The sequence below is a fragment of the Salvelinus alpinus genome, chromosome 13 (genome assembly GCF_045679555.1).
Source record: "Salvelinus alpinus chromosome 13, SLU_Salpinus.1, whole genome shotgun sequence".
NCBI classification, from domain to species: domain Eukaryota; kingdom Metazoa; phylum Chordata; class Actinopteri; order Salmoniformes; family Salmonidae; genus Salvelinus; species Salvelinus alpinus.
This window is the reverse complement of record NC_092098.1, coordinates 12,653,603-12,667,590: the sequence shown is the minus strand read 5'-3', so window position 1 is coordinate 12,667,590 and position 13,988 is coordinate 12,653,603. Positions and strand designations below refer to the sequence as shown.

Below are 13,988 nucleotides of genomic sequence, written 5' to 3'. Positions count from 1 at the left end.
GGCTATACAGAATCGTGTATGCTTCTTGAACATTATGCTGCTGATCCCAATTTGTAAATTTAGCCAAGTGTTTTTGTGGTTTTAAGATTGAAACAGCCTCTCCACTCCCTGCGAGGACTCCCTGACGCATTGCAGGTGGCTGAACACCAATCTAGTCCCGTTTACTGGGTCAGCTGATGTGCGCCATTGCTCAGTGTGGCCCGTATAAAGTCGCTGGGTTTCTCAGTCAAACATAGACATGAGCGAGTTTACGTTTCCAAAGAAAAGGGAAACAGAGATTTAGCATAATTGTGTTGTTAAAGTTTTAAAATACGAACATTGACCACGTTAAAACGCCACTTTTTAGTAAAGACTATAAGGATAGTCCAGGTTGCAGATAAATCCCATTTCTGCCGCGCTGTTTAAAAAAATATTCGGCGCACGGACACCATAGTGACAGCCGAGTTCCTAGGGAGTGCAGTGTCCGGCTTGAAATCTAAACCAACGCGGAGTGATACTTACCTTGAAGCGGCAAAGAGCGCAAGGCGCGGATGACTGTGTGGAAAATTTGATTATCATATCTCCAACGTGAAATTGTTAGCAATATCAAATCAACATAGCAACATGGTAAGTTACATTTGCTGTAAATGTCCGATTAAATTAATATGTTGGATTCATAGAATTGGCTTAACATATGCATGTGTAGCCATATCTCTAGCCTAGCTAACGTTAGCTAGCAATGAGTGTTGGCTAACAGTTACCTAGTTAGCCACAGTCAGCACGTCAGACTTGTTGGTTACACACATTATGATGGCTAACGAGCTACAGTAACGTTATATGTATTGTTAGCTAGCTCGACATCTGCGTCAATCAGTAATTTAGCTAACGTTCAATAGCTAACGTCAGTTGTGTCCGACATAGGCAGCCAGTTAGCTAGGCAACTTCGCTACGCCGAGGAAACAAGTTGGTTAGCTAACGTTAACCTTAATAGTTAGCTATGGCTGTTTGTCAACACTACACTATTCTTGGTTTTGTCACTGTTTTTGCTCGACATTTACCTTCGATAGTAAGCTAAATATCGAATTACATGTAGTTAGTCACTAGCTACCTAGTTTTGTGCGGCTAACTAGCCTAGGCCTATCCTTACGTGTTGATAATGCGCTAGCAGGACGAGGTGGGGTGGCATATGCCGTTTATGTCTAGTTACAGTAGTTGGTTCCGTCAAAGTCAACGTGTTGTGACTTTAGACAGCTAACTAACATTTACTTGTATGGTGTGGCTAATTTCAGACCGGTTATCCCCAGATGCAATGTGTTGCTTTCTACCTAAGGCACTGTGCTGTCGCCTGGTCTAATATTGCACCAAATATGGAGCATGGTGGTCTAATTTGACACATCACTTGTTAACAAACTAGTGATACAATAATACAACTTAACCCTCCTGTTGTGTTCTTTTCATGTTAATTAATTAATTATGTGTTCCCGGTCCAAAATGACTGCCCCATTATAAATCCATAATAATACATATATTATCACTTATGTTGTGTTAGATCTTTTTATCAACTTAACCTGTAATGTTCATGATAACTTTTGAACTTCTATTCGCTATTTATGACCTGTAGGCCTCATTGACCTGACCTCATACAACTCGTTTTTGAGTAAAAAAAAATTATAATGTATGGGTTGTTTTGACTATAACAAATACTCAGATTAAACATTGTGGTATTTATCAGACCTCTTTGTGTCAAAGTTTAACAAGGACTCTCTCCTCCTCACCAGTGTCATGAGTAAAGGCCTCAAAAAAGCTTTATATACCAGAGCTGTGAGAGAAGTACTATATATTATTGAAACAATGTTGCGATTGTTTGAGAGAATGCCAACTGGTGTGGTTCCAGTGGGGGTTGCCATGGAAGCCAAGAAGGGGAGTGAGGTGTGTGTGCTCAAACACACATGCATGTAGGGGTTTGGGAGAGGAAGTGTGTCCGTCTGTGGGCATGTGCCTGAACTCAATTTTATACACTTTTGTATTTTTGACAGGGAACACCACAGTTGTACAAAAGTTAAATAAAACATCCAAAATGTAATGAAATTCTAAATGTATTTTGTGTGTTCAGATGCCCTGTGTGTACAAAGTCATGGAACCTTAAGACAATCAGATGAAATTAACTACATTTTTCAGAGTTAACTTGTAAAAAGGTCCAATTTGACTGGAACACAGCAGGATGTTTAAGAGACATATAGGCATAAGTTCTACATCAAGTAACTAGTGGTTGTTACATTTAGATTTTTTTTGTAGCCTAGGACAAAATATGGGAATTAACTCTTGTGTTAGAATGTTGTGGGTGGCATTTGAAAGAAATTAGAGGATTCTTCAAGTGCAAGAAAGGGTGAATCAAATCAAGTGGTGTCATTCACAATGTGTTACTTTCAGGCAGATCAACTGACAGAGGAACAAATCGCTGGTAAGATGGCCATTTTTGCTCAAACATGACCACAGTGTTTTAGATGTTTAAGTTAATATTACACTGTTTTATTTTCCAATACATTAGATGGGTGTAGTGAAATATGTTGTATTATAGAAATGTAGACTGGAGAGTGACAATCTACATTTTTCATCCAGAGTTCAAAGAGGCGTTCTCGCTGTTTGATAAGGATGGCGATGGCACCATCACCACCAAAGAGCTGGGCACCGTGATGCGCTCACTGGGACAGAACCCCACAGAGGCCGAGCTGCAGGACATGATCAATGAGGTGGATGCTGATGGTGAGACACACAAATGCTCTCCATTTCTCTCCCCCCAAATGAACACACAGGCTATACACACAATGGAGGGTTTTGATACCGTTCTGATGCAATATCTGATGATTGGGATGAAAGACCTACATTGTAAGAATCATTGTTTTCTTCCTGTGAGAATTTTGCTTTGTGTTCCACAGGAAATGGAACCATTGACTTCCCCGAGTTCCTGACCATGATGGCGAGGAAAATGAAGGACACCGACAGTGAGGAGGAGATCAGAGAAGCCTTCAGAGTCTTCGACAAGGTCAGCCAAACTGGGGAATGTCAGATTTGAGACTGTTCAAATGTCTTACACTGGCCAGTCATAGCACTTAAAATATTAACCATTGGCTCCCATCACTCTTATTGGATGTCTCAAACCTCTCCGGAGTTGACCAAATTCAGGATTATTTGACATTCAATATTTAGGAAATACTCCGTAATACGATCTGCATGTTAGTTAACACTAAACTAAAACTGTCTCTATTGTGTTGCAGGATGGTAACGGCTATATCAGTGCTGCAGAGCTGCGTCATGTTATGACAAACCTTGGTGAGAAACTGACAGACGAGGAGGTGGACGAGATGATCCGGGAGGCTGATATCGATGGAGATGGACAGGTCAACTACGAAGGTCGGTTTCCGTATCTTCTCTATCTAGTCTCGAACTTGTGTTAACCAGGAAATTGCGAATCAGTCAGAGTTGGCCATACACAAGCCATGAAATGTACAAAATGAATGCTGTCAAACCAGATTTAATCTATTCAAGAACATGCATTTTAACTTGCCTTCTTTTGTTGGCATAGCAATATTTCTGAACAGGTTGTTTCAGGTATTCTTCAGTTGGACAATGTTCTTCGCACCTTTGTTATGTCAAAATGGAAGAGTGGCTGAGTCATTTGTTACAGTAAAAAGGACAATTATTTTAACCATCACATCCCCTTTGATCATATGTGTTGATCATCCTTCTGTTAGATAGGCTTTGCTCTGCCATTTCCTAGTGTCCATTGTCTGTAATTGATAATGTTTTATTTATTTTTAAGGCAACAATTGACAATGTCAGTGCACATTATATTGCAGTAATCAAATGTAAATGTTAGGAGAATGGCTCTGTACGGGGCAAACTGTTGGGACATGCTATGGTCATGAAAGGTTTTAACATTGAAAAGCATAATGAATGGTACGCAGCTGGGTGCGGAAATAAATTTGATCTTCACATCAAGATATCCAAGTGTCCTACTCAGTCATGCTCTCCACCTTCATTAGAGGTGTGGATAATTGAGCTGAATAACAGAACACAGCTCTGATTTAAAAAAAAACATGGTGTTATACCACAATTCTGTGGTACAAATGTAGATGGCTCCCAAATGTTTTTTTTTACTTTACATTACCGTGTTTGTTCCTGTGTTGATCACTTGTCAGCTTAGACGCATGAAGTATCCTACAGAATGGACAACCATTTGCCAAATGTAATGTGTGGCCTTACTCCTCCAAATGTTTCCAATCTTGTCTTTCAGAATTTGTGCAAATGATGACTGCAAAATAAAATGTGAAACCCAAAGGACCCCTTCACCAAACAAGACCAAACCGTGGGCAGCACTCTGTCAACACTCAACAAGCATTCATGACCATCCTCTTACTTTTAATTTTTTTGCTTTGCTTTTGGTTGTTTTGCCCCCTGTCCATTTTTCTTGATTCAGGCTCATCTGTGTAAGCTGTGTTTTCTTTGATTATTCCTCTTACACTGCTTTCTTTTTAAATGTTATGGTTTTCCTAAAAAACTATTTGCATATACAGGTAAATCTACATATACTAATGGTGTCTGAACAAGTGAAAGAGAAGTGCATGCTTTATTTCTTTGGCAATGTTTTTGTGCTTCTCTGCTTGCATCCCTTTTCTATTGTGCTCGCACCCCTTTATTACATGGCCTATTCTCTTGCAACTTAAGGTTGTAGATTTTTGCTATCTTTTAGAAGTGCACAGAATAACCAGTATGGGAGTTGACAGGATTAACAAAACAAACCCTAATGTATTTCCATGCGCATGTTTGGTGTATGTGTTTTAACGATATGTTTCTTTGAAATTGTGACATTATGTAAATGTATATTTAAACATATGACCTGACTTAAATGCATGCTTACAAACTCATTAGTTGGCTGAAAAGATGACTGTTTGCGTGTAGAAAACAACATAGTTGTACAAAGACCCCACTGTGCAGTGCTGTATGCGTTTTGTCCAGACATTATAAAATTGATTCAACGGTTCTTGAACATTTTTCTTATACTAGAGCAGGTATCTGTTTAGCACCAACAGTCTTGTTTGACATGACAAACTATGCCATTTTAACAATTAATTGATTCATTTGACTTTTGGGTAAATATTTAAGGCATAACTGTTTTGACAAGTACGGAGTGGGTCAAAAGTGGCCATGGACTTCAACCCTGCTCTCAACGTCATGTACTATTAGGATATTCATTCCCCAAGCAAATGCCACTGATATTGTGGGTTTTAAAGGAACCTCTGTATAAGAAAATACATTTTCCCCGCCTGTCCTGTTTTTTAAATGTCACTTGTGGAAGGGTGAATCCAAGTTGTTTGAGAGTCTGCTGGTTGTGGTTTTGTACCGAACTTGTGTGTATGTGATTGAAGTCACTGTCTGTGTTGGAGTTGCACTATGCGTCCGACCACACCATATTCAGCTCTACCACCTTTCATGTTTTGCGTCCATTTTCAGTTTCCCCCTCATACTTTTTTTTTTTTTTTACTGTCATGAATGTTATTTTCTTTCTGTTTATGATCTTTGTCTCATTTTTGAAGACTTTGCCAGTTTAGCTGTCATGTTCTTTTCCCCCTGCCCTTTAAAGTTGTAAGTTGTTTTGGGAGAATGCGAGATTATGCATTCCATTGCTGAACTCATGTCAGTTTTTTTTCTTGCTAATTAAACTCTTTGACAAGTGTTTCTATACCAAGACTCCAGTCTTTCATTATCCTCATACTGTGCAATGAAAGCAAGTGTTTGACAATGCTATCAATATGTTCAGGCAGTATTTTACCCTTGTTGCTGGATTATTTCAAGTTGTAACAATGTTTAGTTACACATTTGCAGAACTTATTGTACAATAAAGGGGATACCTAGTTAGTTGCACATCCCAGCTGTATCTTCCGCATTTAACACCTCTGAATCAGAGGTGCGGTTGTGTGTATATTGTGTTCTGGTCTGTACCTAGTTGAAATCTGGCTGTGGTTGCTGAATACCAGAAGTTGACAATGAAGATCAAACCCTACCCTTGCTGATGCTATGTATTGGCCAATGAGAGGCTTTAAAGCCACCGGTCAGCCATATTGGCACGTAACCCTAAACTTAAGACTTGAAATTCAACTTCAAATAGGGTAGGGATGTACCATGGGTCCTGGATATCACACTAAAAGAAGCAGTCCTTCATCGACAGGTTTGTTTAGCAACAAAACCAACGTGTGTGCAATTATGGGGCAAAACAGACCAGGGGCCTGTTGCACAAAAGTAGAATTAAGACATCCGGGATAAATGACTCAGCTGAGCTCAATGAAGCCAAAACATGTGCGTCCAGGCTTAATTGGTTGCACAAAGACCAAGCCAGGATGAGCAGACACGGATTCATTAAGCCAGGTGAAACCAATCCTGGATAGGTGCGCGCTCACGGCTCACTCAAATAGACCCCGCCACAGATTAACTGATTTACCATGGCAACTAGAGCCGCGTACTTTTCCCCGTCGGAAGCACAAATCCTCATGGAGGCATACGAGGAGGTAAAAGATATAATTAAGAAGAAAGGCAACACCGCCACAGTGATAAAGCAAAGAGAAAAAGCGTGGCAAAGTATTGCAGACCGCCTGAATGCGTAAGTAGTGCACAATTACACACTCACCGCTCCGCTGAAACATCACAATTACAATTCAAATATTTAATTCACATCTCCAAAAATGCAGTTGTACTGTAATTATGAAACGGTTAAATTTTTAATTGAAATGCACTGCAGATATGAGTGAAATTGTGTAAAGTAACTCCATCACACTGTATAAAGCTATGATAAATTTTTTGATATTTTTACTGAAAACAAGACAAAAATACCAAGTAATTTTTTGCAGTGTGACTCCATTAAATGTGTGTGTGTGTGTGTGTGTGTGTGTGTGTGTGTGTGTGTGTAGATTAAACATGAACGGGCCAAAACGGACATGGCAGCAGGTCAAAATCAAATACAAGAACATTCTGCAGAACGGTATGGTCCCTGACTAATATTTAACAAAGCACAAGCATATATTGTACCCAGAAGGTGCCTGCTCACACATTGTCTGTACTGTTTTAGCAGTGAAAAAGAATACCCACAGACAAGGCACGGGTGGTGGGTCACCAAAGGCTGACCTTACCCCAGCAGAGGACATGGCCTTGGAGCTAAATAAAGGCAGGCCCGTCTTAGAGGGGATCCCTGGGGGGAAAGAGACGAGCATAGGTTCCTCCCAAGATGCCACCCGCTTCATTCAAGGTATGTCCTTCCATCTCTACATGGGATACAACCACATTCATATTGAATCAATTTGGACTGTCTGACTTTGGTTTACCTATTGCCTTGCAGTGTCTGGCAGCACTGTGTTCCTGTTAGAGCCACCAGCACAAGCACCAGACGATGCTGATCCAGTGAGTACTCCATCAAAGGCATACTGTAGGCCTGGCATGTCTTGTCTACTAGCTTCAATATGAATCCGATTAAATGTGATAGGGTGAAGGCCCCAGTGCAGCAGCAACAGCACATGATGGAGACGATGATGAGGAGGAGACCATCTCTCTGGATTCCAGAAGGCATGAGGTATCATGTTAAGACTGTGAAAGTACTATTTACTCTACAATGGTGAGGAGTCCTCATCAAAATCAAAAAATCTAATTTCTTTTACAGGACCCAGATGCTATACAGTGGGAAAACCAGCCTGGCAACATAGTGCGTATTAATAAAAGGACACCACATCCTGCCAAATTCCAGCTGCGCTAATTGTATTGTGTTCACAGAGCTCACAAGCTATCAGAAAGTTGTATGGCAACCACCTCCGGCGCCAAATAGAACTGGCAGACATAGACATTCAGTACAAGAAGAAAAAGATGGAAAATCTTGCACTGGAGTCCGAAATAAAAAAGAGGACAATTAGGAAACTGGACCTTGAAATAAAAAAACTTGAGAGGGAGGTGAGATATGCCTTCAATGTACACTGTATGCTAACTGTAACACAAATGTATTAATCATTATTTTTCTTTCCTCCCCCAGCTCCAAGAAGATGACACAGCTCAAAATAAAAATTAGGTATATTCTCGTAAAGTCAAGTGAGCCATGACATATGAGCTCTTATTGTGAGCACACAGGACGGTGGCATCTTTCTAAGGTTTTTTTTATTTTCCCAGCAATCAGTACAACCAAGTCATCGTTATAAGGCATCGCCCTCTTTTGCCCACCCCCCCAGCACCAGGTGTGGCCACTAGCCTATATGAAGGGCCAAAATTGTGTGTTCCTTTCTGCTCTGACAATGGCATGCCCATTCGTGCGAGATGTGGTGGATGAAGAAGCACTTGTGCTGAGGAGAGCCTTCAGGCGAGAAAGGGTCTTCAGGGACCGGTTGGACCCACTGGCCTTCCCTGATGACCATCTATATGAAAGATACAGGTTTTCTGCAGATGGCATCAGGTATCTATGCAGACTACTGGGTCCCAGGATTAAGCACCGCACTGCACGGAGCCATGCACTGAGTGTGGAGCAAATGGTTTGTGTGGCCTTGCGCTTTTTTGCTAGTGGAGCCTTCCTGTACTCAGTGGGGGATGCAGAACAGCTGAACAAGGCCACAATTTGCCGCACAATAAGGAGTGTGTGTCTGGCTATCAAAGCATTAGCAGATGTCTTCATCTCCTTCCCTGGCCACAGAAGACTCTGTGACATCAAAGAGGAGTTCTATAGGATTGCAGGTAAGAGGATCTACAAATTACAGGACAACTGTTAACACATAGTAGGATACTCATTACTTTGTGTGACAGGTTTCCCCAATGTCATTGGTGCAGTGGACTGCACACACATAAGGATAAAAGCCCCCTCAGGTGCCCATGAGGCCGATTTTGTGAATAGGAAATCCTTTCACAGCATTAATGTTCAGGTGAACATAACTTTTTGATATTGTCCATTGACGAACACTCTGCATTGCCAGTGATGTGCATTGATTGGTGTAATATTCCTCATCTTATGATTTCAGATGGTCTGCAATGCTGACTGTGTGATCAGCAATGTTGTGGCAAAATGGCCTGGCTCAGTCCATGACTCCAGAATCTTTCGGGCCTCTGAAATCTATCAGTGCCTATCACAAGGTAAGCCACACAACCCCTATTTATAACCATCATGGCTGTGTCAAGAATATCACTGTGTTTATGAGGTAGTAATGATGAGATTTTGTGTTGACAGGTGAATTCTCTGGTGTGTTGCTGGGAGACAGGGGGTATGGCTGCCAGCCTTTTCTCCTGACACCTTTCACAGACCCCCAGGAAGCACAGCAGGCCTACAACCATGCCCATGCCAGGACCAGGGCCAGAGTTGAAATGACCTTTGGCCTCCTGAAGGCACGCTTTCACTGCCTTCACAAATTAAGGGTCAGCCCTGTTAGGGCATGTGATATTACTGTGGCTTGTGCTGTCCTCCACAATGTGGCCTGCCTGAGGAAGGAGAGGGCCCCCAGAGTGCCACCAGCCATGGACTGGGACAATCCGGCAATCTTCCCTGATGACGACAGTGGTCGGCTGCTGAGGGACCAATATGTGTTGAATTATTTTAGTTAGTATGTGTGCTTTCAATTTTGGTTAAATATGTCCTGCGGTGGCAGAGGAATTTGGGTTTTTTTGGGTTCGTTTTTTGACGAATTTGGCCTCTTATGATGTTTGTGCGGTATACTGTGTGTAATACAAGGCTGCAGGGAGGCTACTGCATCCATTCATTTGTCTGTTCAGTTGATGTGTATGGATTTGTCCTGCATTTATTTTAGTGTGCAGACATGCAGGGTGTGTTATATACAGACCTTTGAATGTGTATGTATCATTTTGTATAATATGCTTGGATTCTGTGCTTTCCATCTTGTAGAGTCACTGTGACTTCAGTTTCGAAAGGAGCTGATGGTTTACCTGCTTTGTTTTGTCCTTATTCAATAAAGGAACATAATGTTACACATTGTGTTTTTATATTCATATGGAATGTGTATTTGTTTATATGACAGAGTACTAGGGCCACACTGAAGAAAAAGGATAAAGTCATAAATTTATGAGGCTGGTTCTTTCTGCAGAAAAGCTACATATTGTTTTTACAGTTTTGATACTTATGACAATGTGATACTTAATATTCTGGCACATCAGCATGTCTTTGTTTATGAAACCATACTGAAGTACAATTTCACGAAATGCCCCACATCTGTCATTTTAACAACTGTCCTCCTTTAAAACAACTGGTTACAATATTATGACTTGTGTTTTTTTCCCCTCTGTGGCCCTAATATTCTATCATTTTATATATAGCCTTATAGTCTATGGGAAACTGTAAATTATCTAATGATAGCAACATCATCTAAAAATCATTTTTTATCCAAAATCATTGAAATTAATGATCACAAACGTTTAAATAATAACAGTGGGTCTAGTTATATGTGATAACAATGTATAGTGAGCAGTGAAATAACTATTGGTTTCCATTTGTGGTGACTGCTGACTGACATTAGGGATGAGATTAAATAGATCCTGGAATTTAGCCTGGTCTGGAGCAGGCTAGCTCCACAGAATAAATCTCCATGGTAATTTATACCATAACATATCCTCCTGCCCCCTATCCATCTTTAGTGCAACCGGATTACGGATCAATTGAGCCAGGATCACCAAGATATCCTGGCTTAATCCCTTATCCTAGTTTTGTGCAACAGGCCCCAGGTTGGCTTAGACTTGACAACATGTAAACTATTGTATCAATGTTAACGTACACACGGTGGAAGTTTACATACTTAGGTTGGAGTCATTAACTTGTTTTTCAACCACTCCACAAATTTCTTGTTAAACTAGTTTTGGCAAGTCTGTTAGGATGTCTACTTTGCATGACACAGGTAGTTTTATCAACAATTGTTTACAGACAGATTATTTAACTTATCCACTATCACAATTCCAGTGGGTCAGAAGTTTACATACACTAAGTTGACTGCGCCTTTAAAAAGCTTGTAAAATTCCAGAAAATTATGTCATGGCTTTAGAAGCTTCTGAGAGGCTAATTGACATAATTGGAGGTGTACCTGTGGATGTATTTCAAGGCCTACCTTCAAACACAGTGCCTCTTTGCTTGACATCATGGGAAAATCAACCAAGACCTCAGAAAAAAATTTGCTGACCACAAGTCTGGTTCATCCTTGAGAGTATTTTTCAAACGCCTGTAATGATGTTCACCAAATACTGATTGAGTGTATGTAAACTTCTGACCCACTGGGAATGTAATGAAAAAAATAAAAGCTGAAATAAATAATTCTCTCTACTATTATGACATTTCACATTCTTAAAATATAGTGGTGATCCTAACTGACCTAAAACAGGGAATTTTTCTAGGATTAAATGTCAGGAATTGTCAAACTGAGTTTAAATGTATTTGGCTAAAGTGTATGTAAACTTCCGACTTCAACTGTAAATACATTGTCACAGTGAGCGCTTGTCTCAAATACATTGTTACAGTTGTTGGTTAGCTAGCTAGTGAATTTGAGCCATATTAGCATAGACATGTCAGTCAAAACAAGACGGTATCAAGAACAAGATAAAACTATCTGAAATGAGCCACCTACGATACCCCACATGGCAGTTTCTTGTCATTGTTGCTAGCTATCTGACCGTTCAGAAATAATAATGCACGCCATCCGGGCACATCGATTTGCGCGCATAATTTGTCAGCCAACCACTCCTAGGAATTATACAGTATTTCAATTAAATGTTTCAAGGAGAAAATGTTATTTTTTAAAGTTTTTTTGTTGGAGTGGGGACAGTAACAAAACTTAAATTATACTTGAAGGAAAATGTTTACATTCTATTTTGTATGTTTAACTCACACAATGTAAAAGTATGTATTAAGGTGTCCGTCTTTAATAGAACAAATGTAGACATTCATTAATGCATTTCTTTAGCAATGGTGGGGGAATGCCAAGATGGATCTGCGGTGGCATTAAAACAGCACCCCTTGTCAGTCATCTAGTGTCTGTCTATACACTGAAAGTACAAAACATTAAGGATACCTTCCTAATATTGAGTTGCCCCGCCCTGATCCCCTTTGACTTCAGAACCTAATTTTGTCGGGGAATGGACTCTACAAGGTGTCGAAACCGTTCCACAAGGATGCTGGCACATGTTGACTTCAGTGCTTCTCACAGTTGTGTCAAGTTGGCTGGATGTCCTTTGGGTGGTGGACCATTCTTGATACACACAGGAAACTGTTGAGCATGAAAAACCCAGCAGCGTTGTAGTTCTTGACACAAACCGGTGCGCTTGGCACCTACTACTATACCCAGTTCAAAGGCACTTAAATCTTTTGTCTTACCCATTCACCCTCTGAATGGCACCCATACACAATCCATGCCTCAATTGCCTCAAGGCTTAAAAATCTTTCTTTAACCTGTATCCTCCCCTTCATCTACACTGTTTGAGGCAATTGTGACATCAATAAGGGATCATAGCTTTCACCTGGTCAGTCTATATCATGGAAAGAGCAGGTGTCCTTAATGTTTTGTACACTCAGTGTATAAATCATTGCTGTGCACATTGATTGACGTTGGGTATTGCGAATAGCACACAGTAAATTTCAAACATTAACCAGAAGCATATACTACAAAGCAGAATCAATAAGTTAGCCAGCTAACTTAATATATTTAGCAAAAACGTTTTATTTTTTAGAAAGATGAGTTGAATGGGCATGGTCTAATTGACTCAACAACCAGAAACAAAGTTTAGCCAAAGACAGTCAATGGTGGAAAAAGTATCAAATTTTCATACTTGAGTAAAAGTAAAGATACCTTAATAGAAAATGACTCATGTAAAAGTGAAAGTGACCCAATAAAATATTACTTTAAAAATATTTATTTATTTATTTCACCTTTATTTAACCAGGTAGGCTAGTTGAGAACAAGTTCTCATTTGCAACTGCGACCTGGCCAAGATAAAGCAAAGCAGTTCGACACATACAACAACACAGAGTTACACATGGAATAAACAAACATACAATCAATAATGCAGTAAAAAAATATACAGCATCGGCAAATGAGGTAGGATAAGTGAGGTAAGGTAATAAATAGGCCATTGTGGCGAAGTAATTACAATATAGCAATTAAATATAGCAATATAGCAATGAACCTTTACTTGAGTAAAGGTATTTGGTTTTAAACATACAAACATTGAGTATCAAAAGCAAATGTAATTGCTAAAATATACTTAAGTATCAAAAGTAAAAGTATAAATCATTTCAAATTCCTTATTTTAAGCAATCCAAACGGAACCATTTTCGTGTTTTTTAGATTTAGGGGTAGCCAGGGGCTATTCTCCAACACTTGGACATCGTTAACAAACGAAGCATGTGTGTTTAGTGAGTCTGCCAGATCAGAGGCAGTAGGGATAACCAGGGACATTCTATTTATAAGTGCGTGAATTGGATCATTTGGTATTGTTTACATTCAAAGCATTCAAAACGTATCAAGTACTTTTGGGTGTCAGGGAAAATGTATTGAGTAAAAAGTACATTCTTTTCATGAGTACTCTAGTTAAGTAAAAGTTGTGAACATTTTAAATAGTAAAGCAAAGTACAGATACCCAAATATCTGTAACTCCAAAAACGACTTAAGTAGTACTTTAAAGTATTTTTACCTAAGTACTTTACACCTCTGAAGACTACAGTATGAAGATAGGCAGTGTTTTCCGTGGGACTGAAAATCTCCCCCCTTCCAGAATCCCCCCCTTTGCGTTCTTCATTGCTGCGACTTGCTTGCTAGTTGAGATTTCTGCTCTTCATTCCGTTGTCAGTTTAGTCTACATTTCACTGATTTTAGTAGCAGAAAGCATTTTTTGTCTGCAGTTTTCGATTTGGCTATTTGTCTCAAGTGTATGTGGCGGTTCCAGCTTGTATGGCGCCCTGGGCGAAACCCCCCTTCAGCGTCCGCGCCCACATTTTACTCCCT

The 13,988-nt window shown here is 40.0% G+C and overlaps 2 protein-coding genes across 10 annotated transcripts; both read left to right on the top strand.

Annotated features, from left to right (window-relative positions):
• Nucleotides 1-229: 229 nt before the first annotated feature.
• On the top strand, nt 230-5,721 carry LOC139537121 (calmodulin-1). The gene is made up of 6 exons (XM_071338054.1): nt 230-606; nt 2,410-2,440; nt 2,599-2,742; nt 2,916-3,022; nt 3,255-3,390; nt 4,274-5,721. The coding sequence occupies exons 1-6, from the start codon at nt 604-606 to the stop codon at nt 4,300-4,302; spliced, it is 450 nt and encodes a 149-aa protein (XP_071194155.1). The 5' UTR covers nt 230-603; the 3' UTR covers nt 4,303-5,721.
• A 1,310-nt stretch (nt 5,722-7,031) lies between these two features.
• LOC139537120 (putative nuclease HARBI1) lies at nt 7,032-9,996 on the top strand. 9 transcript variants are annotated; one of them, XR_011667467.1, is made up of 9 exons: nt 7,032-7,276; nt 7,367-7,428; nt 7,511-7,597; nt 7,685-7,726; nt 7,795-7,968; nt 8,048-8,083; nt 8,182-8,736; nt 9,018-9,129; nt 9,224-9,996. XR_011667467.1 is itself a non-coding variant. In XM_071338051.1 (9 exons), exons 6-9 carry the CDS (start codon nt 8,265-8,267, stop codon nt 9,592-9,594), a joined length of 1,071 nt encoding a protein of 356 aa, XP_071194152.1. In that variant the 5' UTR covers nt 7,032-7,276; nt 7,367-7,428; nt 7,511-7,597; nt 7,685-7,726; nt 7,795-7,968; nt 8,048-8,264; the 3' UTR covers nt 9,595-9,996. The 9 variants fall into 9 exon arrangements, 8 of the variants coding, with proteins under 8 accessions (XP_071194152.1, XP_071194148.1, XP_071194150.1 ...); XM_071338051.1 differs by adding an exon at nt 8,806-8,921 and having other exon boundaries at nt 8,048-8,736; XM_071338047.1 differs by adding an exon at nt 8,806-8,921 and having other exon boundaries at nt 7,685-7,968.
• Nucleotides 9,997-13,988: the final 3,992 nt, after the last annotated feature.